The following is a 25343-nucleotide window of genomic DNA, read 5'->3' as shown; positions in this document are numbered from 1 at the left end:
TCTGGTAATGACATTTTAGAAGCAGGGGGGGGGGGGCAGAGCCCCCCCCCTCCCTGGCAGACTTTGGAGGGGGCCTGAGCCCCGGAGCCCCCCTGTAGTCGGCGCCTATGCTTGTAGTGCTCTAGTCCAAGCACTTCTCCGACTTCCCGCGCGTCGTCGTCATCTACCATTCTTGTATAACCACAGAATGGAACAATTAACATATGCCAAAAGGTAGAAATTAGAAACATTTTACATTAAAAGAATTTAAGCACTTAAACATTAGACTAGAGTGTGGTGGCAAAAGCCACTGCCCCATTTAAAAGGGAATACCACTCACAACCATCATCATTATCATCGTATGGAGCGGAGTTTTTGAGTTCTTACGCTCACGGTCTTCACTCTTGAATGACACTTATTTCTTGCGGAAAACTCTAGCTGACTTGCTCAATATTTTTTTCTCAAGTTGTTATATTATTGGGCTGTGTGTGCAAAACAACCAGTACCTAGCGAGATAAGAGGCTTAGTCACTGTTACTGTATTAGGGGATTCACGGCACAATACACATTGCCGTGAAGCTGCACTAAAGGAAAAACCTAGCTTATAATCCGCACCTCTACTTTACCCCTGTAATTTTCACATTCTTGGTGCACGTTATCCGCGTGAAAATACGGTAAGCCAATCTAATAAGGGATGAGCACTGGTTTCAGTGCGTATAATTTCGGTCGTAGACGCGTAAAGCACAGTTGGTAGCCATAGAGTCCTCCGTTGTGAAGAAAGCTCAGAATTAGAGTGCACTGTAATGGGTAGGAATTTGGCTGCCCTGCAGAACTCCACGCCCACCTGAAAATTGTGCTCACCAAGCGCAGCGGAAAATGCTCAGCTGCTGTGTTAGTACTGGGGTCGTATTCTGAAACGTTCCACTTCGGCGATAGTTCGTCTTGGCCATGCCTCCACCAACGGTGCGCGCCGATTGGCTGTTTTAGCAAAACCGGAAAGTAAAAGCGCCATCTAGTAATTTGGTCTACGTCATGGTGTCATCGGGTGCTCCCGACATATATTGAATCAACAAACAATGTCTTTCTACGGCCGATACATTCGAAAACAACACACCCAAGCCTCTCTGCACTCGCACAGTGCGCTCTCTTGTGCGTTCTGAAGAGTTCAAGATCGCATGTTGGTAGTGCATGCTGACATCATGGGTAAGCAGCTGGTTGATTTATTGAAGGTGACTATCACCTAGGCGATACTATCACCGAAGTGGAATGTTTTAATGTACAGCCCCTGTATAGCTAGATCTGCTTTGCTTGTGTCTTTTTCCCTCTACAAATTCTACAAATTGAGTGCTTTAACTACTCTGTGCATGTCCTCTAGAACGAGGTACAAACTATTTTGCCTTTCCTAGGGGACAAACTATCGCCGGTCATCAGGGCAGCCAGCAAAAGTTTGAAGCTGGAAGTGTTGATATTGGGAAGTGCCTTATGGAGGCCAGATGGCATTTACCTTTTAAAATGAAACTTTCTTTGGCTCTTCTCCTGGGTTTGGCGTTCCTCTTTTCCTCGCTAGACACATGCGCACGCCCACACAGAAACAGACGCACACTATGGAATGCACAGTAGCGCAACATGGAAATGAAAGGCTTAAGGGGGGAGTAGGAAGGAACCAAGGGAGTGTATATATTGCTATGAAGCTAACACATTCTGAGAGAGGCATTCTGCCTGGAGCAGATGACAAAAAAGACGGCTGTCTGGTGTGCAGGCTGTCCACCATCTTGGTTGCTGCTGTGTACCTCAGTCTAAATACACTGTAAATAGTCACACCTCATGTTTTACGTAACATTTTTGTGGTGGAGGTGGTGGTTGTTCCCTGTACCCATCACGAAGCTCTGCAATGGCCGCCTCATCACGGTTCCGGCCATGTCAGTCGGTGAAGGAACGTTGTCTTCACCGCCTGCCCGTTCCATGGCTTCCACCTACATAGTTCTGCCTCCTGCTCATGATCCTGACGTGTTTTCGAGGCACTTTGCAAATACACGCAAAGTGGCTCGAACGGCCAGTCGCGCGGCAATTCTGCATGTATTCGCGGGCTTCTTTCACGCTCGAAAAACACTTTTATGTAACTTGTATTGAGCAACAGAAAGCTGTATCGGGAGCTTTTCATGTTGCTCTACAATTTTCTCATTGACACTTTGACAATTAGGACAGTACTTCTTGAGTTAGATAATTAATGACAATTACCTAACTAAATATCGGTAACAAAAAAATTACTGGCGGCTACTCCACTGTACTGGAAACAATACGCACAAGGTTTGCTTCACATAACGCCATTCCTCATTTTTTTAATTGTCCTGCGTGATAGCTGGGACGCCCTGTATACTGAACTCTATGTTAGAAACTAGCATCTTTCTTTCGGATCTCAAAGTAGCCTGCATTTGCCCAGTCTGTAAAGGGGGTGCTAAGGATGTACTATCGAACTACCGACCGATATCTGTTTTACTGGTTCTTTCAAAAGATTTTGAAGGGGTCATACGTACAAGATTGGAGCACTTTTTCACACAGCACCACATAATCAATGAAGCACACTATCACAGAAGTCGGCACTACTAGATACCAAAGAAGAAATACTTAAGAACATGGAAAACAAATCGTACACTCTAGGCTTTTTCATTGACTGGAAAAGAGCTTTTGACGCGGTAAAACATGACATTTTAGTTTCAAAGTTGCAGGATTACGGTATAAGAGGAGTGGCATCAGAACTAATAAAATGTTACCTCGCCAAAAGAAAACAATATATGAGAGTGGGCAATGAGGTCTCTCGTATGAAAATTGTAAAAAATGTTGTACCTCAGGGTTCAATTCTAGGGCCACTCTTCTTTGCAATCTATATCAGTGATCTTTGTAACATTCTAAACTCCCTTAAGTTAATTGTTTACGCAGATGATACTAACATATTTTTTACAGGTAGGTTACTTATGCACCACTACCTACGTAAATTTGAGAAATGGCTGCATCAAAATAAGCCCACGCTTAATGTAGCTGAGAGCAAGAACATCGTATTTAAGCCTATCAACGAGCGGTGCAGAGACGACATTAACATCATGTTTAGGAACCAGGAGCTAAAATTTATTGGAGTATGGTTCCAAGAAAATATGTCCTGGAACACTCATGTTGACAGACTAACATCAGAACTCAGCAAGATTGTTGGTTGCATATTTAAATTAAATCTATTTGTACCACTTTGGCTGAGAAAGAACGTATATCACACTCTTTCTTACTCGCACATGTCCTATAGCATGCTTGTATGGGGGGCTACAGCAAGTGAACAGAACTTAAACAAATTAAAAGTTCTACAAAAAAAAAATTGCTCCGCTATTTGAAAATTATTGCGGTGACCCGAGCGAAACTCCTAGCAATCCGCTGTTTACAAAACACTGTATGCTCAAAGCGAGACAAGTCTACGAATATAAACTACTACTTTTCATTCACAAAAACAACCTTCGCTTCTCTCCAACAGATGAAACTACGACCAAGTATTCACTACGTAAACAACGACTTCAGGTACCTGCCACAAGGACAGGTTATGGTAGAGCCCTAACTAAGTATTGCATGCCTGTGCTTCTAAATCGTGTCGGTGAAAAAATACATTTTTACCTCTCAGTAACACAATTCAAACACCACATCAAAGAACTCTTTGTGAATGGACTACGTAGGCAGTCGATATTACCTAGTATGCGCTACTAATGATGTCTATTGGCTTATGTGCATTTCATGCAAATCATGTAATATATACTTCCAAATGCTCAGATCTTTTGGTTTATAATCCTGGTTTTACATTTCCATGTTTTCTGTCTTTGTTTATTATTTTCTTTTTGTATGCATATGTCGCATACAGAGATGTTGTTGCCAGTATACTTTCTCCAATGTTTATATATTTTTGCTGATCCTTATATTTGTATCATGGTAGATTGAATAGCACTGCTAAATTTCCTTTTTGTGTGTTCTAATGTCACCTCATAGCGAAACCCCGTCAGGCCGAATGGCCTTTAGCTCCGTTTCGTTTTTCTGTATGTATCTACAGAAACAAATAAACCGTTCATTCATGATGGTTCGATGATGTCCTTTGCAACCATTTTGGCCACTTATTTTTGAATCACTTGGCGCTCTGATGCGGACGCATGGTAAGGCCGACAGTGAAAAAACACGTACGCAAAAAAAAAAAAAAAAAAACTGGGACCACTGATTATGTGCTGGCAGCTGTTCTTGCTGAGTAGACAACATTAACTACTAATACTAATATAAGTAGGAAGATTGATAAACTTATGTACATCATTCCTTCACAAGGACTCAAGCATGTGCGTTGGATCTGCATAATTTTTTGTCTGTGGACAAACTTTGATAGAGTTTTTGATGGTTGCAAAGAGTACTGTAGAGCATTAAAGTTGCAGGCAGTTGGGAAAAAGTCCATCAGTGCAGTCACTTTAAGTATTGTCTTTGTGTGCCCAGGCACACTGGCATGTTTGTCATTACTGCAGGCCAAGATGAAACTCTGGACCAATTTTGGTAAACTGACACAAACCCCAGCCACTGTGTTTCCTATTTTATATTTAACAGGGCCAATTCTGTGTATTTGGCTTTTAAAATTATACTGCATGTTGTTTATTACTTGATACTTAGCAAGAAATTTCTCTATGTTGGAATTTATAGCACATTCCAATACCTGGGTGTTACTGGCAACGCAGATGTAGGCCTATGATTTGACATGAGATTAGGAATGCCACCCTTGCGTACAAGGCATATGCAGATTAAAGATGGAAGGGAAAATACCATTTTTTTACGTATATGCAATGGATAATACGAGCTATAGTTTGGGATATAAGATTCGCAACATACTTGGGAGGTACAGCACTTAATTCATCGACACCTGTAACGATGCTATTACGGATCCTTTTTATTACTAATACAGCTTCAAAAGGAGTGACTGGTGCAAAAGTAAATGAATTAGGCTGTCTTGACTTTTATGACAATGGTACTTGGTCACTGATAGGAAGGTAGCAAGCAGTCACCAATATTCATTTATGGCCCTAGGTTGGCATACTCACAAGTCCACTGATTCGTACTCACTCCAGGCTCATTTCAAAGATTGGTGAGTAACGAAGGGAGGTGAGTGTGACTGGACATGTGTATGAACAGGAGTGAGTCCCGGTTAACAAGAATGCATATGTAGCGAGTCAATGGGAGTGGGTGCTCAGTGTCAATGGAAGCAACCAGTGAGTAGGAATGTTCATAGCCATGACCCCTGTCTCGTCTCAGATGTTCACGTGCATTTTGAGCTCAGCTTAGGACAGTCAGCACTTTGGTACATCATAATCCCTTTTTGGCGTTTTCAGTGAAGACTTTTTCGCTCATTGATGTGAACACAAAAGTGCCACCGAACTGGCTTTCTCAGTGGGTAAAATTTGTGACAAGCATTTTTCTTTGGCGGAGATCTGTTTAAGATGCACTGCTCTAGTCAGTGCTAGGTGTTTGTAAAGAACTCGTGAAAAGTGCTAAATGCTTGCAGTTAATTCTGCCATTGTGTGCAGGTCATGGCCAGATGTCTGTGTACTACAATGATTGGGGAGAATTGCAGGAGAAAAACAAAGGTTGTTTGAAGACACTTTCATGAGTTGACTGAATTAATGATGTAGCAAGCAGCAGTTGTGGGATGGCTGTCCATTCTCAAGTAGTGTGCTAACAAGCACTTGCTTTCCCAACTGTGTGCAAGTGTTGTGCTCTTATCTTTGGTTTCCTTTGTTGCTTTTAGTGCAGGTTTCGCAAGCAGGGCAGGATTATCGCTTTGAGACGCCCGAGGATGGTGACTTTGAGATGCCAGTAACTGAAGAGCTGATTGCTTTCTTTGAGCAAAGTGCACGGCATCGTAAAAGTCTTGGTGAGTACCCCACGTTGTTATAGACTTAGAGCAAGGTTCATTGGCATTTTCATAGATTGATGCATACAACCTCACACAATTTTTTTCTCTTGCCCACTGCTGATCTACTATCTTACTAATTCTGCATTATTAACTTGAGGTAGAGCTTCCCCTTGTTTTCGCAGTTGAAGGATGATTGCAATTCAACTTATACAAAGTGATTAATTACAAAATTAGTTAATTAGTAGGAGTGGGCAAATATTCGAAGTTTTAGAATATGAATTGGAATACCACGCGCCAACTATGCCTATTCAAAGCTGCTTCAGGTCAAGCTGCCACAGGTCATAGATTATTATAAAGTTTTTGCTTGACAAGGTTCCACGCAGCAAACTGCTACATATTATTTAAGTAGCCCTGAGACACCTTTCCTTGAAACCGTGCAACACACTGGAATGGGTGTGATGTTAGCTTTGCGCTTCCTCTCATTTGAGTTGGCGCCTATCACTTTCCAGGGTGCATTTATAGTAGCCCTTCAAGCTCTGACAAGTCTGCCCGAGGACGATAAAGGAATGGTTACAGCACAGGGCAGAACACTTTTCTAGAAAATTAGGGAGTGTGTGCATGGCGTGTGTATGATGCCTGTGGGCTATTACACTTCATTGCTGACGTTGCCTAAGGCAGAAAAATGTTTGGAAACTGCAGGAGAGAGCAAGTGATTCATTATAGCAAATCAGTTCTGCGGAAGCCCTTAAGGTGGAGGAAAGATTATGAAAAGTGAAAAATTTACATCCACCCGTCTTGTATCAGAAAGCTACAAAGGAAACCGATACAAGTTTCTCAGAAAGAAAGCCTCACAGTCAAGAAAAATTTGTCCTGGTCCTGGGTTCAGTGCCTTTCTGGGGTGGTCACTCCACCATCTGCACTAACCAGCCGGCTAACAGCTCGCAGAGTGAGTGCGAATTACTCAGCAACTCAAAGCACACTGAATATGGCAAATCAGTTCTGTGGAAGCCTGCAAGCGCTCCCTGCTGCATGCAGCAAAATGTAATTTGGTTTGCATGTTCACTGCAGTGTTGTTTATAAATTGGGACCATTTCCTAACCATGTTCTAAAAGTGGTTCACTTTCCCTTAAAAATTTAAGGGGATAGGAGTTCCTATGTATATACTTACTGACTGGCTTCATGTGTAACTAATCATAAACAATATCTTCGCATTGATGGCTCCACCTCTTGTCTTTTAGATATTGCCACATGCTATATCGTCGCCGCGGGTATGTGCCCGGCCATGGAAACGACGCTGAAGTAGCGCGCGGGTAGAAAAACAGAGACGACAACGACGTTGCGTTTGCTGCTCATAAAAAGTACTTGTATACGTGCTGTACGCCTGCTTCCACGTCTCCTGCGAGGTCGTGACACTGGTGGAGGTGCGGGGTAGGATTGCCTCATGCTTAGCACCGCTTCGCGGAGCCATCCATCGAACGCGGAATCGCCTTCGCTCGTCGAAACTCCGGTTCACCGGTACAGCCGCCGCCTGCTAGGCCTGACGCCCGAGTTCAACCCCTTGCAGGATCCTGCCGGACCGCGTCTAAGTACTACCGCCATGACCACTGCAACTCCATCGCAGGTGACGCTACAGCATCCTATGGTCCCAGAAAGTTTCCATGGTGACGCCATTGAAGATGTCCAAGATTGGCTGGACCAGTTCGAGCGTGTCGCCAGTCATAATGAATGGAGCTCCCGGCAAAAGGTGTCTTATGTCTATTTTGCTCTTCGAGACAGTGCGCGGACATGGTTTGTGAACCAGGAGAGGAGCCTGACCACATGGGATGCCTTCCGCACCCAGCTGCTAGACACATTCACTAGCAGCGACAGAAAAGACAATGCGCAGCGCCTTCTCGAATCTCGTGTTCAGAAGCCAAATGAGAGCGTTGCCATGTTTGCAGAAGATATGGGCCGCCTTTTCCACAGAGCAGATCCTGAGATGGCCGAAGAAAAGAAGTTGCGCTATCTCTTGCGGGGAGTGAAGGAGCAGCTGTTTGCCGGACTCGTGAGGAATCCACCGACGACAGTGGCCGAATTTACCAAGGAGGCTACCGCTATCGAACGGGCACTACAGCAGCGGTACCGCCAAAATGATCGCGCGAACTCGCCAACAAATGCTTCACTGCTACCTGAGAGCGGCGGCACATCTCTGCGTGAAGTTATCCGAGAGATTGTGCGAGAGGAGATCCGGCAGCTCGGCATTGCTCCCATGGCACCAGCGGTGGCTTCTGTCGCTGATGTCGTCCGGGAGGAAGTTCGACAGGCATTTTCTTCGCCCGACTGGCAAGCGGAGCCGCGACGATACACATACGCGGAAGCTCTTTGTCGTCCACCTCCCGCCACTTCGATGCTGCTGACACCGTCGACCACTCCGACGCAGCCACCGCCGCCATCCCCGACGCCCTATACGCCAGCAATGCCGTATCGCCGACAGCCGATCGCTGCGCCGCGGTCTTACGGAGAATTCCCTGCCGGCTATCCGCTACGAAAAAACGATTTGTGGCGCACTCCTGACCGCCGGCCGCTATGCTTTCATTGCGGTGAAGCAGGCCATGTTTATCGAGCTTGCCACTACCGCGCCGCTGGGTTTCCCAGATTTCCCACCAACTATAGTTACCCTCGGTTTGACGCTCCACGTACATGCGACGACAATCCTTCCAACTTTCGACCGGAAGGTTCAACGACGCCTCGATCACGTTCCCCATCACCGGCTCGTTACACCCAACCAACCCGTCGCGATTTTCCTGACGCCTCTAGGGGCAGGTCTCCTAGCCCGCGCCGGGGAAACTAGAGGCAGCAACCTCCGGGGGTGAGGTTGCAAACCGTCCAGCTTCCCAAGAACCCCCATCACCGACGATCGACGACTCTACGACTCCGACGATTCCAACCACACCACATGTAACAGACGCCGTCAGCGCCGATCTTGTCGTTAGCATTGACGGCCACCAAGTGGCCGCTCTTGTTGACACTGGTTCGCATTTTTCGATAATGAGTCTAAAGCTAGCCGACAGACTAAGGAAAGTGAAGACGCCCTGGACCGGGCCCAACATCAGAACTGCCGGGGGCCAGTTGATGACGCCGATTGGAAAATGCACAGCCAGAATCATAATCGCCGGTTCAGCCTTCGTCCACCTCCCGCCACTTCGATGCTGCTGACACCGTCGACCACTCCGACGCAGCCACCGCCGCCATCCCCGACGCCCTATACGCCAGCAATGCCGTATCGCCGACAGCCGATCGCTGCGCCGCGGTCTTACGGAGAATTCCCTGCCGGCTATCCGCTACGAAAAACCGATTTGTGGCGCACTCCTGACCGCCGGCCGCTATGCTTTCATTGCGGTGAAGCAGGCCATGTTTATCGAGCTTGCCACTACCGCGCCGCTGGGTTTCCCAGATTTCCCACCAACTATAGTTACCCTCGGTTTGACGCTCCACGTACATGCGACGACAATCCTTCCAACTTTCGACCGGAAGGTTCAACGACGCCTCGATCACGTTCCCCATCACCGGCTCGTTACACCCAACCAACCCGTCGCGATTTTCCTGACGCCTCTAGGGGCAGGTCTCCTAGCCCGCGCCGGGGAAACTAGAGGCAGCAACCTCCGGGGGTGAGGTTGCAAACCGTCCAGCTTCCCAAGAACCCCCATCACCGACGATCGACGACTCTACGACTCCGACGATTCCAACCACACCACATGTAACAGACGCCGTCAGCGCCGATCTTGTCGTTAGCATTGACGGCCACCAAGTGGCCGCTCTTGTTGACACTGGTTCGCATTTTTCGATAATGAGTCTAAAGCTAGCCGACAGACTAAGGAAAGTGAAGACGCCCTGGACCGGGCCCAACATCAGAACTGCCGGGGGCCAGTTGATGACGCCGATTGGAAAATGCACAGCCAGAATCATAATCGCCGGTTCAGCCTTCGTTGCCACCCTCGTCATTCTCTTTGAGTGCTGTAAAGAACTTATTTTGGGAATGGATTTCTTGAGGGAGTACGGTGCAGTTATTAATGTCCACGACCGCATGGTGACATTTGCTACGAGCTCCGAAGACGTCGACCCCGCAGATGACCAGCGACCGCGTTTACGTATCGCCGACGACGACGTCACGCTTCCGCCGCGAAGTTGTTCCCTCGTGCCTGTCATCTGCGATAACTTGCACACCGGGCCTGGCGTCGCTGAACACATCAACGCACTAGTACTGAGTCAGGGCGTTTCCGTCGCCAGGGCCGTAATTAATGTACTCGACGGACATGCTGAACTCCTGCTGACGAATTTTAGCAGGGAACGTCAACAGATTGTTAAAGGCACTGCTGTTGCTTACTTCGACGAAATTGCCCCAATACAAGACTGCGTCTCAGTGCAGCACGCGGCGTCCACCGCGCCTATGCCTGCACCTGTGGTTGATGTCAGTCGAACTTTATCGCCCATCGAACGCAACAGCCTTCTTGAGCTCATCAATGAGTTTAACAGCTGCTTCGCATCAACGTCAAGAGTTAGCCAGACGCCGCTCACCAAGCACCGTATTATCACCGAAGACGACGCAAGACCCATCCGGCAGAATCCTTATCGTGTAGCACCAAAAGAGCAGGAGGCAATCCAAAAACAAGTGAAGACGATGCTTGAGGACGGAGTTATTCGTCCATCTAAGAGTCCGTGGGCATCGCCTGTCGTATTGGTGAAAAAGAAGGACGGTAGTCTGCGCTTCTGCGTCGACTATCGAAAACTCAACCAGATCACAAAGAAAGACGTTTATCCGCTACCGCGTATCGATGATTCACTGGACCGGCTACGAAACGCACGTTACTTTTCGTCGATGGACTTGAAAAGCGGCTACTGGCAAATCGAAATTGATGAGAGAGACCGTGAAAAGACCGCTTTTGTGACACCCGATGGACTTTATGAATTTCAGGTGCTTCCCTTCGGTTTGTGTTCTGCGCCAGCAACGTTTCAACGACTCATGGACACGGTACTCTCAGGCCTCAAATGGCAAACCTGCCTAGTGTACCTCGACGACGTGATTGTTTTCTCCGCCACGTTCGACGAACACTTACGGAGACTGAAGACGGTCTTTGAGGCAATACGCTCAGCAGGCCTAACTTTGAAACTGGAAAAGTGCCATTTTGGTTTTGAGGAACTTCAATTCCTCGGTCACGTGGTTAGTCATGAAGGTGTTCGACCTGACCCTGATAAAATCGCTGCCGTTGCTAATTTCCCGACGCCACCTGATAAAAAGGCCGTGCGACGTTTTCTGGGCCTTTGCGCCTACTACCGGCGGTTTATTGCAGACTTTTCGCGCATTGCGTGTCCATTAACACATCTCACCCGCGAAGATGTCCCCTTCGTGTGGGGTGAAGAGCAGCAACGGGCATTTGACGAGCTACGGCAGCGGCTGCAGACGCCTCCTGTGCTCGCACACTTTGACGAAGACGCCCCGACGATTCTTCATACCGATGCTAGCAATGTCGGCCTTGGTGCAGTGCTTCTTCAGCGGCAGGACGGCACCGAAAGAGTGCTTGCGTACGCCAGCAGGACCCTATCCAGAACGGAGACTAACTACTCCACTACAGAAAAAGAGTGCCTCGCGGTAGTCTGGGCCATCCTCAAATTTCGCCCATATCTATACGGTCGCTGTTTCACCGTCGTCAGTGATCACCATGCACTTTGCTGGCTGACTAATTTAAAAGATCCAGCTGGTCGGCTAGCACGCTGGAGCCTTCGGCTCCAGGAGTTCGACTTCACTGTTGTCTACAAATCGGGGAAGCGGCACGCCGACGCCGACTGCCTGTCTCGGTCGCCTGTTGAGACTGCATTGCACGACGATGACGACGCGGCTTTTCTAGGCATGGTAGACGCTGTCGCCGTTTCACGCCTGCAACGTGAGGACGCAGAACTGGTTCCTCTTATTGACTACTTAGAGGGAAAAACAAGCTGCGTGCCGAGGTTATTCGCCAGAGCGCTGCCTTCATTTTGCTTGCGTCACGACGTTCTCTACAAAAAGAACTTTTCACCCAGTGGCAGCAGCTACCTACTTGTCGTTCCCGCATCTCTACGGAACGAAGTCCTACACGCCTGTCACAACGAGCCGACCGCTGGTCACTTGGGCTACTCCCGCACATTATCCAGAATTAGGCTAAAGTATTACTGGCCAAGACTTGCGCCGGTCGTGAAACGTTATGTCCAGACATGCCTGGATTGCCAGCGCCGCAAAACCCCACCCGTCAAGCCTGCTGGACTGCTGCATTCTGTTCAGATACCACAAGCGCCGTTCGCACAAGTTGGCATGGACCTTTTAGGTCCATTTCCAGTGTCTTCTGCCGGCAATAGATGGATAATCGTCGTCACTGATTATCTTACCCGATACGCCGAAACAAGTGCTCTCCAGCGGGGAACAGCAGCCGAAGCAGCACGATTTTTCATCGAAGCCGTCGTCCTAAGGCATGGCGCCCCCGCAGTGGTCATTACCGACAGAGGTTCTGCTTTCACGGCCGCGCTTCTGGATACCGTGTTGCGATTAAGTGGTACAACTCACCGCAAGACAACCGCTTATCACCCCCAAACCAATGGGCTGACAGAACGTTTGAATAAGACTCTGGCAGACATGATGAGTATGTACATCGACGTCGACCACAAGAACTGGGACGAGATTTTACCATATGTTACATTTGCGTACAACACGGCTCGCCAGGAGACAACACGCGTGACACCTTTCAGCCTCGTCTATGGCCGGGAAGTAACAACACTGTTGGACGCGATGCTGCCACACGAGTGTGGTGATCACGAGACTGGTGCCTAGGAGTTTACGCAACGCGCCGAGGAAGCAAGGCAGCTTGCACGCTTGCGCATCCAAGCGCAACAGAACTACGACGCCAGACACTACAATCTTCGACACAGACCCGTCACGTACAACGTCGGTGACCAGGTGTGGGTTTGGACTCCTATTCGTCGGCGGGGGCTATCTGAGAAGCTCCTGCGAAGATACTTCGGGCCGTACACAGTTCTACGCCGCATCAGTGACGTGAATTATGAAGTTGTGCCCGACAGTCCTTACTGCTCCAAACGCCGGCAGCATCTGCCCGAGGTTGTGCACGTGCTTCGTATGAAGCCATATTTTGCATCATGACCTGACTTTTGCACCATCACTGCACTTTCTTGGGTGCTTGGCGCATCGGGACGATGCTTCTTTCAAAGGAGGGGCAAATGCCACATGCTATATCGTCGCCCCGGGTATGTGCCCGGCCATGGAAATGACGCTGAAGTAGCGCGCGGGTAGAAAAACAGAGACGACAACGACGTTGCGTTTGCTGCTCATAAAAAGTACTTGTATACGTGCTGTACGCCTGCTTCCACGTCTCCTGCGAGGTCGTGACAATATATCCTTGGGGTCTGCCGCTGTACTATCCAACATTCACTTCAAGAATCTTGTTCATCCTCTAGATTTGTTTATGTTAATTATTTGCAGATGACTAATTTTTCATTGAGTTACTTCCCTGTATGATCAACTTCTTTTAGCAAATTTGTGCAAAAAACGTAGGACACTGTTATAAACTTGATAAAACTTTATTTTTTCATCACTAATAACATTCCAAGTTGGAATACGCTAGCGCAAGACAGGGGTAATTGGAGATCGCAGGGAGAGGCCTTCGTCCTGCAGTGGACATAAATATAGGCTGATGATGATGATGATGATGAATAACATTAGATTCATGGCCTTCAAGATTGGGCCTGCACAGTGTCTCCCCCAACCTGGGAGGCCATGTCGGATCATACAGCGCTGATATCTAGTTCACAGCTCTGGATTAGTTCCTTCAGCCATTGGTTAGAGAGCTGTTCGCAGCATCTGCGGCTGAACATTTGCTAGCCCTGATGGCGCTGATAGCATAACTGCTAAGCTGCATTCACCTGTGTCACGAGGAAATGTTAAGCACATGGGGACTGTTACTGTACCATCAGCATTTCAGGAAATTTTATATTTTTAAATCACAGTAGTTTGTTGCTAGTTCACTGATACTTTCTGCAATATGCATACATCAATAAGCCATTCAAGGCAGCATTCCTGACAGCAGCAGCAGCATAGCTGCAGGCACAAAAAGTGTGGGAATTTCGAATACAGATTGAATCATGTTAACTAATCGATTCCAGAATTCACTATTTAAAGGGTGCAGCTACAGTAAAACATTCGCGTCACAATTTAAGTGAAGCGTCTCATATTAAGAGAGCTACGGACGATTACAAGTTACCCTCCTCCCTAGCCATGCATTTCCTCCTCAACTCGCTCGCCGAGTGATTGGGGCTAAGCGCTGGCTCTACGTCATGTTGTAACGTACGTTGTCGTCTATTTCCGGTTGTCTTGGAGCCAGCGCGCGAAGGCTCGCCAACCTCTCCACTAGCCGCCCGGCCGTCGATCCCCAGCTAGAGCGATCAAGCAGCGTGCGTTGCGAGCGTTCTGTCGCAGCGCCGAGCGTGTCCGGTATTCCGGTAACCACAGGCGGGCTGGGTGTTTTGACGGATACCCAGAGGCGTAACTTCGTAGACGTACGTGAGCAGCCTGATCGACATGCACGGTCCAGCCATCTGGTGGCGCAGAGCTCAAACAGCCCAATACAGATATAATATTCCTGCAACCAAGTGTGAAACATTTTAAACATAAAAAAAAGACAACGTGTTCAAGATTACGCTCCTGCCAAAAATTTGAGCCAGCAGCAAAGTAGAAAACACTTGGTTACTGCTATATTAGCTGTGTGTTTTGTTGAGCTTTGTGCCGCCAGGTGGCTGCACCGTGCAAGCAGTTCACGTTTGCCCCTCCATTCATCACGTAAAACGTGGTAAAACGGCCAGTACACTTACGCTTGCATTCACCTGAATACCGGACAAGCTAAATTCTATTGCGGCAATCCTTCGACGTGATGTGATGGCCGCAAACACGTAGATGCTGGCGCCGTTTGGATACCGTCAGTCCGATGCGCTGCAGCCACTGCACTCGTCTGCTGCCTTGCAGCGGGGCACAATGTCGCAGCTTGACATGTCGTCGATCGCTACGTTTGCAGCCCACAACGCAAGGGCGAACCATGGTGCTTGCGAAAAGAAACAAGACCAACACTGACCGCGCAGCTCTCGTCAACACGGAGCACGTTGTAACACAAGCAGACGACACTTGCTGTGGGCCGGAAGTGCTTTTTGTGTAGTGATACATGTCCTTGGCCCTCAGTCCCCAGTGGCTGCGGAGCACCTGACCAAGGCGGCGGTCAGACCTGCTACGCGGCAGAGGGTGCTAAGAATCTCTGGGTCCGGACAGGCCGCCAATGGAAACTGAACCTGGCAACGCTCAACACGCGCACCCTATCGAGTGAGGCTAGCTTAGCAGGACTATTTGAAGAATTGTCAGGCATTGCCTGGGATATTATTGGCCTTAGTGAGGTTAGAAGAACTGGTAAGGCTTACACACTGCTGACTAACGGCCACGTCCTCTGCTACAGAGGTCTTCCAGATAAGAGAGAATCCGGGGTAGGATTTCTAGTCCATAACAACATAGCGGGCAACATTGATGAATTCTACAGCATTAATGAGAGGGTAGCAGTCGTCGTAATAAAGCTGAATAGGAGGCACAAAATGAAGGTAGTACAAGCCTACGCCCCAAACTCTAGTCACGATGATGAAGAAATAAAACAGTTCTATGAAGATCTTGAATTAGCAATGAGAAAGGTGCAAACTCAGTATACTGTAGTCATGGGCGACTTCAATGCAAAAGTGGGGAAAAAGCATGATGGTGAACAATCAATCGGCAAATACGGCATCGATTCTAGGAATGCAAGAGGAGAGATGTTAGTAGAATTCGTGGAAAGGAATAGGCTCCGAATAATGAATACCTTCTTCAGGAAGCGCAGCAACAGGAAGTGGACCTGGAAAAGCCCTAATGGAGAAACAAGGAATGAAATAGATTTCATACTCTCTGCCGATCCAAGCATAGTGCAGGATGTAGAAGTGTTAGGTAAGGTAAAGTGCAGTGACCATAGGTTAGTGAGCTCCAGGATTTCTCTCAATTTGAAGAGAGAAAGAGTAAAATTAGTCAAGAGGAAACAGGCCAACCTAGAGGCAGTAAGAGTAAAAGCAGACCAATTCAGGCTGGTGCTCGCAAACAAATATGCAGCTTTAGAACAGGAAGATAAAGACAACATAGAGGTAATGAATGAAACCGTAACTAGGTTGATCTCAGAAGCAGCAATTGAAGTGGGAGGTAAGGCACCAAGGCAACCAGTAGGTAAGCTCTCCCAAGAAACAAAGGACCTAATAAAGAAACGACAAAACATGAAAATGTCCAACTCAAGAGATCAGATAGAATTCGCTGAACTGTCAAAACTGATCAACAAGAAGAAAGTAAGGGATATTCAAAATTATAATGTGAGGAAGATTGATGAAGCCGTAAAATATGGACGCAGCATTAAATCAGTAAGAAGAAAGCTTGGCATAGGACAAGGCAAGATGTATGCACTGAAAGATAAGCATGGTAATATCATCAGCAATTTCGATGACATAGTAAAAGCAGCGGAAGAATTCTATACTGACCTATACAGTACCCAAAACAGCCAAACTACTTTCATTCGAAATAGTGATGAACCGGATACAGAGGCTCCTTCTATAACTAGCAATGAAGTTAGAAGGGCCGTGAAAGACATGTCCAGGGGAAAAGCTGCTGGAGAAGATGGAATAATAGTCGATTTAATCAAGGATGGAGGAGATATCATAATTTAAAAGCTTGCGACCCTTTATACGCAATGCCTCACAACTTCAAGTGTACCAGAGAGCTGGAAGAACGCCAACATTATACTAATCCATAAGAAGGGAGACGTTAAAGAATTGAAGAATTATAGACCCATTAGCTTGCTTTCAGTATTGTATAAAATTTTCACCAAGATAATTTCTAATAGAATCAGGGCAACAACACTTGACTTCAGCCAACCAAGAGAACAGGCTGGCTTCAGGAAGGGATATTCTACGATGGATCATATCCATGTCATCAATCAGGTAATCGAGAAATCTGCGGAATACAATCAACCCCTCTATATGGCTTTCATAGATTATAAAAAGGCATTTGATTCAGTAGAGATACCAGCAGTCATAGAGGCATTGGGTAATCAAGGAGTACAAGAGGCATACGTGAATATCTTAGCAAGCATCTACAAGGATTCCACAGCTACCTTGGTTCTCCACAAGAAAAGTAGAAAGTTACCTATCAAGAAAGGGGTCAGGCAAGGAGACACAATCTCTCCAATGCTATTCACTGCATGCCTAGAAGAAGTATTCAAGCTCTTAGACTGGGAAAGCTTAGGAGTGAGGATCAACGGTGAATATCTCAGCAACCTCAGATTTGTTGATGACATTGTCCTATTCAGCAACAATGGAGATGAATTACAGCAAATGATCAAGGACCTTAACCGAGAAAGTGTAAGAGTGGGGTTAAAGATTAATATGCAGAAAACACAGATAATGTTCAATAGCCTGGCAAGGGAACAAGAATTCAGGATCGCCAGTCAGCCTCTAGAGTCTGTAAAGGAGTACGTTTATCTAGGTCAATTACTCACGTTTGACCATGATCACGAGAAAGAAATTTACAGAAGAATGAAATTGGGTTGGAGTGCATACGGAAGGCATTGCCAAATCCTAACTGGGAGCTTACCACTGTCGTTGAAAAGAAAAGTATACAATTATTGCATTCTGCCGGTGCTAACATATGGGGCAGAAACTTGGAGGTTAACAAAGAAGCTCGAGAACAAGTTAAGGACCGCACAAAGAGCGATGGAACGAAAAATCTTAGGACTAACGTTAAGAGACAGGAAGAGAGTGGTGTGGATCAGAGAACAAACGGGGATAGCCGATATTCTAGTTGACATTAAGCGGAAGAAATGGAGCTGGGCAGGCCATGTAATGCGTAGGATGGATAACCGGTGGACCATTAGGGTTACAGAATGGATACCAAGAGAAGGGAAGCGCAGTCGAGGTCGGCAGAAAACCAGATGGGATGATGAAGTTGGGAAATTTGCAGGCGCAAGTTGGAATACGCTAGCGCAAGACAGGGGTTATTGGAGATCGCAGGGAGAGGCCTTCGTCCTGCAGTGGACATAAAATAGGCTGATGATGATGATGATTATGATGACATGTCCTTGTGCATTCTCTTTCTGTTACTTTCTTTTTATAGAAACAAATTAACTAACATCTAAACTATTACGAACAACATTTGTTCACCATAATGTTGGAAAAATTATCGATGAAGCGCCCTGGGCAGCCAATCGGGTAGCTGGCCCAGTGACATATTCTGAGCAAAACACGTCATCTGGGCAACAAAATCAGCCGCTTGGCGTGCTGCAATCGGTAGCGATGTACATTTTTAAAACCTTATAATAAATTATACGCTTTACGTGGAACGCTTAGATACGTCAATTTATGATCAGAAGGACCTACTCTAACGACTCAGTACGTTTGTACACAATCATCAAAATCGTTTCAGGGTCCCTTTAAGTACCACGGCCGCTGGATAAAAAAAAAAGGTGCGGCCTGCTGCGTCACATCGCCGTCAATGGGCGAGCGCATCTTAGGCTAAGTTGACAGTTGCGGCCGCTGTTTTTGGCGAGGACGCCACTGCTACGGTACGCAAGGCAGACGCCGGTTCGTGCTACAATGTGGTTGCCTCAGGATTTATGCGTGTTGGTGTGCTTGTTCTTGCGCATTCTCGTGGGCGTTTTTTGTGTGATCGTGTGTGTGAGCAGCTTGCCTCATGTTTCTTGTGCTTGAGTACGGTTCTCTGGTGCTCACGTGTGTGGCAGATGGTTTTTTCTAGCGGTGTGATGCCACGAAGCTGTTGTGGACCGCTGTGCAACTCGAACGCGAGAAGAGACGCAACTGTGAAGTACCACGAATTCCCCTGCGATATACAGCATCGGGAAGCGTGGCTGAAGAATGTTTCTCGACAAGGGCCATCAGGGAAAGGAAGCAAGTGGGAGCGAAGCGACAGGTCGCTGGTATGTTCATTACATTTTACTGAGAATGACCATAAAAAGAACACGAAGATTAGGCTTTTGCTTCCGACTGCGGTCCCGACTGTGTTTCCCGGTTATCCGCCGTACATGCGAGAAAAGAACGCGCAGCCCAAGAAACTTTTTTTGTTTTCAAGCCCAGGAAAAACAGCGGCCGTAACTGTCAACTCATCCAAGACGCGCTGGCCCACTGGCGGCGACGTGGTGCAGCAGGCCGCACCTTTTTTATGTAAAAAGAGCCACGAATGGATTGATCAACTCTGGGCTGTCCAGAAGGCCCACGATGCGGCGGTGAGGCTAGGCCTTCCCGTCCCAACACGGGAGTGGCCCGCAGTCTTGCCCCTATGAAAACGGGGTGAAGATTCTTCCGGACCTCAATAAATTTTACTGCCTACCTACCTAGCAGCCGTGCCACTGCCAGCGCAGAGAGAATATTGAAACTGCGAGGGGAGTTCGGTTGAAGAGAAGAATGAAGCTGGGCTGGATCGGGTGCGGCACAGTGGACTGTTTTCGCTGAATAAGACCTTTGCATTCATCATCTTGTAAATAAACACGATCCATCGTCTTGAAGTCGTCTTGAAGAAACACGTAAATCCACTCCCGATTATTCGTAATAGAGCACTTCTTTTCATTTCAGGTGAGTCGAGCGGGCAGCCTTCATGGAGAGCATTGAGGCTCACTGTACAAAAGATTGGCACTCTTAGGGCAGACTTTTCACATATGTGGGGTAATCGGCATTTCTAATAACGACTTCAATTTCAACCTGTAATGTGCAACTATAAAACGCGTTATTTACGGCCTGATTAGAGTCACTGTCGCGCGTACAAACGCGGCTGTGGGAATGCTTCTCCGTGAACGGCTGTACCCGAGCAGTGGTGCCAGAGCGGGCGTGAGGAAAAGTAGGCCCGAGACGCCGTTTCGGCGCCACGCAACGGGCCGCACCTTTTCTTTTTATCCAGGGGCCGTGTAAGTACAGTCAAGCGCCTTTACAGCAAAGTGCTTGGGACCTCAGAAATGCTTCATTATACAGGTCACATTGTTTTAAAGATTGTGCACTGTAACACTCACAATAGAAGACAGCTAAGGACGTTCAACAAGAGCACACCTTAATTAACGTGAACTCAAAGGCTATTTCATGAGAGAAGTTGCTTATTTTGTTCGGCACACTTCGCCCTCTATGAATTAAGCTGAACTCAGAATTGTTAACAGCATACATGGTGAAACCTGCAAATGGCAGAAGGCAGAACTGCAGAGCTGGAATCAGGTCGTCATTGTTCAACAGCTCAGCCTCCTCTTTTTTGCATTGAGAGTAGTGGGTGGCTACCACCATATCTACTGCGGAGTCCATACCTGAAATCTCCCGCGTAGTCTTTGTTGTGGCGTCCACTCCCTATGTGCACCGCATGTCAGTGGTGGCTGCCGAGGGCAGTGGTGGTGCCGCCATGTTGGTTCGTTGTAAAGCAACAAATCAGGCATCGGGAGCGCCCAAACTTCTCTGTTGTACAGGCAAATTTGCTGTACGTGTGTACAGGGGTGCAATCGGACATCTTTGTTCGTTCGCATTCTGTTCAGTTGCTGCAACGTCACAAAGTGGCAGTATGCAAAAGTTGTGACAACCGGTGGGAGAGAGCAGCCAATTGGCAAGCGGTAAACTCCCCAGACGACAAACATCTGGGAGTTTGTCATTTTTGGTGACGCTAAAATGACGACAGTCCTGTCAATCATTTTGATTATGAGCACGTCGTCTGCTAGGAGCAGAACGCAACGAGAGATGTGAAGTTCAAGCGGTCATCCTCTCGCTACGAGACTGGCTTCGCATGGCACATCTGGTGAATTGGAGTGGATCCAAACGGCGGTTGCAACTATGAAATGGTTCACCGCTTGCTGATTGGCTGACTCTCTCCCTCCTGTTCTCTTTGCATACTGCCACTTTGTGACGTTACAGCAACTGAACGCGTTTTGAACAAAGATCTCTGATCGCGCCCCAGGTGTTCACAATGCTTAAGAAGGATAGGAATTCGACCAGGACATATCCTTTGTTATACAGCTCATTTCATTACAGAGACTATACTCGTTGTGCAGCCTGATACAGCAATGACTCAGTGAGCTGGAGCATACAAATCAAACATCGTTTTGACCATCGGCTGCGCTATTAACTATACCACGACACACGCCTCCTGGGAAACTGAAACTGGTTCATAAATTGACTGGGACCTGCCAGTATTTCTTCTACGGTTTCAAGGTTCAAAGACTATTTAACACAAAAAAAGACAGTTCTCCTTCAAAAGAAGGTGAACCCACCACGCTAGCTGAATGGCTATGGCGTTGCACTGCTGAGCTCGAGGTTACAGGTACGATCCCGGCCACGACAAGCACATTTGGATGGGGGAAAAGTGCAAAAACGCTCGTATACTTAGATTTAGGTGCACTTTAAAGAACCTCAGGTGGTCAAAATTAATTTGGAGTCCCCGATTAGGCATGCCTCATAATATTGCCGCGCCTGTACTCCACTGAAGAAGAGGACAATGTGAGTGTGCATGAGCTTTTTTTATCAAGACGCAGTTCAGAAGAAAAAGTCGCAGTAGCGCGCAGTATTAAAAAGGTGACCTGCTGCTGTTCCTCTTGATCAGTGCTGTGCGACCTCTGTTTTTGATGTTGCGACACTGGTGGAGGTACTGGAGCCTGATCCTCATGCAGGCAACCCCTATCGGGCCCCGTACAGCCAGTCCAGAAGCTCCACCTCTCGTAACGACTCCAGTCCACCGATTAAGTCGGTGCCTGCTCGGCCTGAGCCCGGAATTTCCTTCCGTTGCGACTCCCACCAGCATGGCAGTTCCTACACCACCGACCACTGTCCTTTCTCAAACGTTGACGAAGCTTTCCCAGATGACCCTTGAACAGCCTCGCATTCCCGCAATCCTCCATGGCGATGCTTTTGAAGATGTCGAGAACTGGCTTGATCAGTATGAACGCGTCGCTATGGTCAATCACTGGACTGAAAACAGAAATGTGGCCACGCTTATTTTGCGCTTGAAAACGGCACTCGCACATGGTATGAGAACAGGGAAGCGAGCTTCCGAACGAGGGGCAATTTTCGGCGTCAGCTCCTCGATACATTCTCAAGCTCGGACCGGCAGGATTATGCGCAACAACTTATTGAGGCTCGCGTACAGAAACCAAATGAAACCGTCGCCATGTATGCGGAGGATATGGCCCATCTGTTTTGCCGAGCTGACCACAATATGACTGAGGCAAAGAAAGTGCGTCATCCTTTGCGGAGAATCTGTTTGCAGGCCATGTACGAAACCCGCCCACAACAGTCGACGACTTCATCAAAGAAGCGACTATCATCGAGCGGGCACTTCAGCAACATTGCCACCACTTTGACCGCCTGCCCAACAACACACCAATAAGTGCCGCAGCTCAGAATGTTGACCAGACTTCTTTACAGGAAATTATTAGAGTCATTCTGCGTGAAGAGCTGCAAGCCCTCAGCGTTCCTCCTACGGAGTTGCCATTCATTTCTGTTGCCGAAGTCGTGCGCCAAGAGTTGTGGCAAGCCTTCTCCTCATCAGCTCCATGTCCAGAGGTACGGCCATTGAGCTATGCTGACGTGGTCCGACATCCTCCCCCTTCACCGGAGGTACCGCCATTTCAGCCACGAACCGTTTCCGTGCCGTGGTAGCAACGGGAGTCTGAGACGACCTCCGGTTCGCCGTACCGACTTGTGGCGCCCAGCCGACCATTGACCACTCTGTTTCCACTGCGGAGGAACCTGGCCACATTGCCCGTTACTGCCCCCATCAAGAGGCTGGGGTGGGAAGCTTTGCGCTTTGACAACCGTTGTGCCCCAAACAATGATCACCTGTCAACCAGCCAAACAGTGTCACCACGTCGTCGCTGGCAGTCCCCGTCACCTGTGCATTACGCTTCCCCAAATCGCCTCGCGCCAGAGAATCTAACTGGCAGCGACCTCCGGGGGGAACGTTGCCCAGCGTCGAGACGCCAAAAATACCCCCCACACTCCCCAAGAAGACGATATGACGACGATGAATACTAACGCCGACGACGTTGCCTGTGCCGATCTCAGCATTCTGATAGATGGACATCACGTCAGTGCTTGTTGACACTGGCGCAGACTTCTCGATTATGCGGTGAGAGCTGGCCGACTGCATTTGAAAAGTGAAGACGACGTGGACCGGGCCACACATAAGGAGTGCCGGGGGCCAGATAATGACACCAACGGGAACATGCACCACCCGAATCCACATCGGTGATTCCAGCTTCGTTGCCACTTTTGTCAATCTCCCCGACTGCTGCGAAGACCTCATCTTGGGGATAGATTTTCTGCGAGATTACGACGCCGTCATAAACATTGCGGGACATATGGTGACGTTTTCTGCAAGCCCATATGCCGACACTTTTCATGATGGGCAACATGAGCGTCTTCGAATCGCCGACGATGTGACCATTCAACCGCGAGACTGCCGCTTTGTATCTGTCTCATGCCAGAAGCCCTACCATGGGAATGTGATTGCGGAGCAAATAGTTGCACTATTGCTCATGCAAGCCGTTTCGATTGCTAGAGGCGTACTCTACGGGACTCATGGGCATGCGGAAGTCCTTCTCACAAACTTCAGCAACAAATGCTGTCACATCCAAAAGGGCACCGTAATTGCGTACTGCGACGACATCACCCCAGATTGTTCGGCTGTACAACGTCAAGAAACGACCGTTCCGGCCTCGACACCTTTGTCAACGTCAGCTCCACCTTGTCGCTTCCGAGAGACAGCGCCTCTTGGAGCTGATACACCAGTTCGAACATTGCTTTTTGTCTACGTCAAAGGTCAAACAAACACCACTGACCAAGCACCGTATAATCACGAATGATGCCACGAGGCCGATTCGACAAAACCCCTGCCGTTTAGCTCCAAAGGAACGTGAAGAGTTTAAAAGCAAGTGACAAAGATCCTCAAGGATGACATGATGCAGCCTTCGAACAGTCCCTGGGCATCACCCGCGGTCTGGGTCAAAAATAAAGACGGCAGCTTGCGTTTCTGCATCGATTACTGCAAATTAAACCAAGTCCCGAAGAAAGACGTCTACCTGCTGTCACAAATAGGCGATTCGCTGGACAGGCTGCAGCATGCACTTAAATTCTCATCAATAGACCTACGAAGCGGATATTGGCAGATAGAGGTCGATGAGAGAGATCATGAGAAAACTGCCTTCATGACCCCCAATGGTCTTTACGAACTTAAGGTACTTTCTTTCGGTCTGTGCACAGTGCCAGCCACTTTTCAGCATCTAATGGACACCGTACTATCAAGCCTGAAGTGGCAAACATGCTTGGTCTATCTAGACGACGTCATAGTGTTCTCAGCTACATTTGAGGAGCACCTAAGCCGGTTACTCACTGTTCTCCAAGCCATACACTCGGCTGACCTGACGTTAAAGCCCGAAAAATGTCATTTTGGTTTCAGTAAACTGTGCTTCCTCGGCCACGTCGTCAGTTACGAGGGTGTACAATCTGACCCAGAGAAAATAGACGCTGTGGCAAAGCTCCCCACACCGTCCGAAAAGAAGGCAGTGAGGTGCTTCTTGGGGCTGTGCGACTATTACCAATGGTTTATTGCGAACTTCTCATGTATTGCTGCCCCGTTAACATGCCTTACACAAGACGATGTTCCCTTTCTGTGGGGTAAAAGTGAGCATGTAGCATTTAACGAAATACGCCAGCACCTGCAAATGCCTCCAGTTCTTGCGCACTTTGACCTGGAAGCCCCTACAGAACTTCACACCGATGCGAGCAATGTTGGTCTGGGTGCCGTACTGGTGCAGTGGCAAGACGGCTCCGAAAAAGTATTCGCCTACAACAGGCGAACTCTCTCTCGTGCGGAGGAAAACTACTCGACTACCAAGAAGGAATGGCTCACCGTGGTGTGGGCGGTTATCAAATTGCACCCGTATTTGTACGGCCGTTCATTCAGTTTGTCAGTGATCATCATTCTCGTTGTTGGCTGACTAACTTGAAAGACCCATCTTGCCGTCTGGCGCGCTGGAGTCTTAGGCTTCTGGAGTTCGACATGACCATAATTTACAAATCAGGGAAGAGGCACACCGACACCGACTGCCTTTTGCGGTCACCTGTCGAGCCCGCAGGTACCGATGACCTGGACATAGACGCTGCATTTTTGGGAGTGGTCGACGCCGTCACCATTTCACAGGAGCAGCGCCACGACCCAGAGCTGCTCCCACTCAATAATTTCTTGGAAGGCCGAAGTAAAGACGTCCCGCAACTCTATGCCAGGGGACTGCCGTTGTTTTGTCTGCAGAATGATGTTCTCTCAAAGTTTTCTGCCAGCGACATCACGTACCTGCTTGTCG

General features: G+C 48.1%; 1 protein-coding gene across 3 annotated transcripts in view; it reads left to right on the top strand.

Moving 5' to 3' along the window:
* The window catches only part of LOC119449359 (gem-associated protein 8), a 40811-nt gene that overhangs the window by 7895 nt on the left and 7573 nt on the right, over positions 1–25343 (top strand). For 2 of the 3 annotated variants that reach the window (XM_037712532.2, XM_037712531.2), the window contains one exon: positions 5782–5907. In XM_037712532.2, coding sequence (XP_037568460.1) covers positions 5782–5907 — 126 coding nt within the window. Of the gene's footprint in view, positions 1–3492; positions 3556–5781; positions 5908–25343 lie in introns of all 3 variants that reach the window. The other variant, XM_049665183.1, reaches the window with a different exon arrangement.

The sequence above is a fragment of the Dermacentor silvarum genome, chromosome 4 (genome assembly GCF_013339745.2).
Source record: "Dermacentor silvarum isolate Dsil-2018 chromosome 4, BIME_Dsil_1.4, whole genome shotgun sequence".
In the NCBI taxonomy this organism is placed as follows: Eukaryota; Metazoa; Arthropoda; class Arachnida; order Ixodida; family Ixodidae; genus Dermacentor; species Dermacentor silvarum.
The sequence above is the reverse complement of the archived record's forward strand: the minus strand, read 5'-3'. Positions and strand labels throughout refer to the sequence as shown.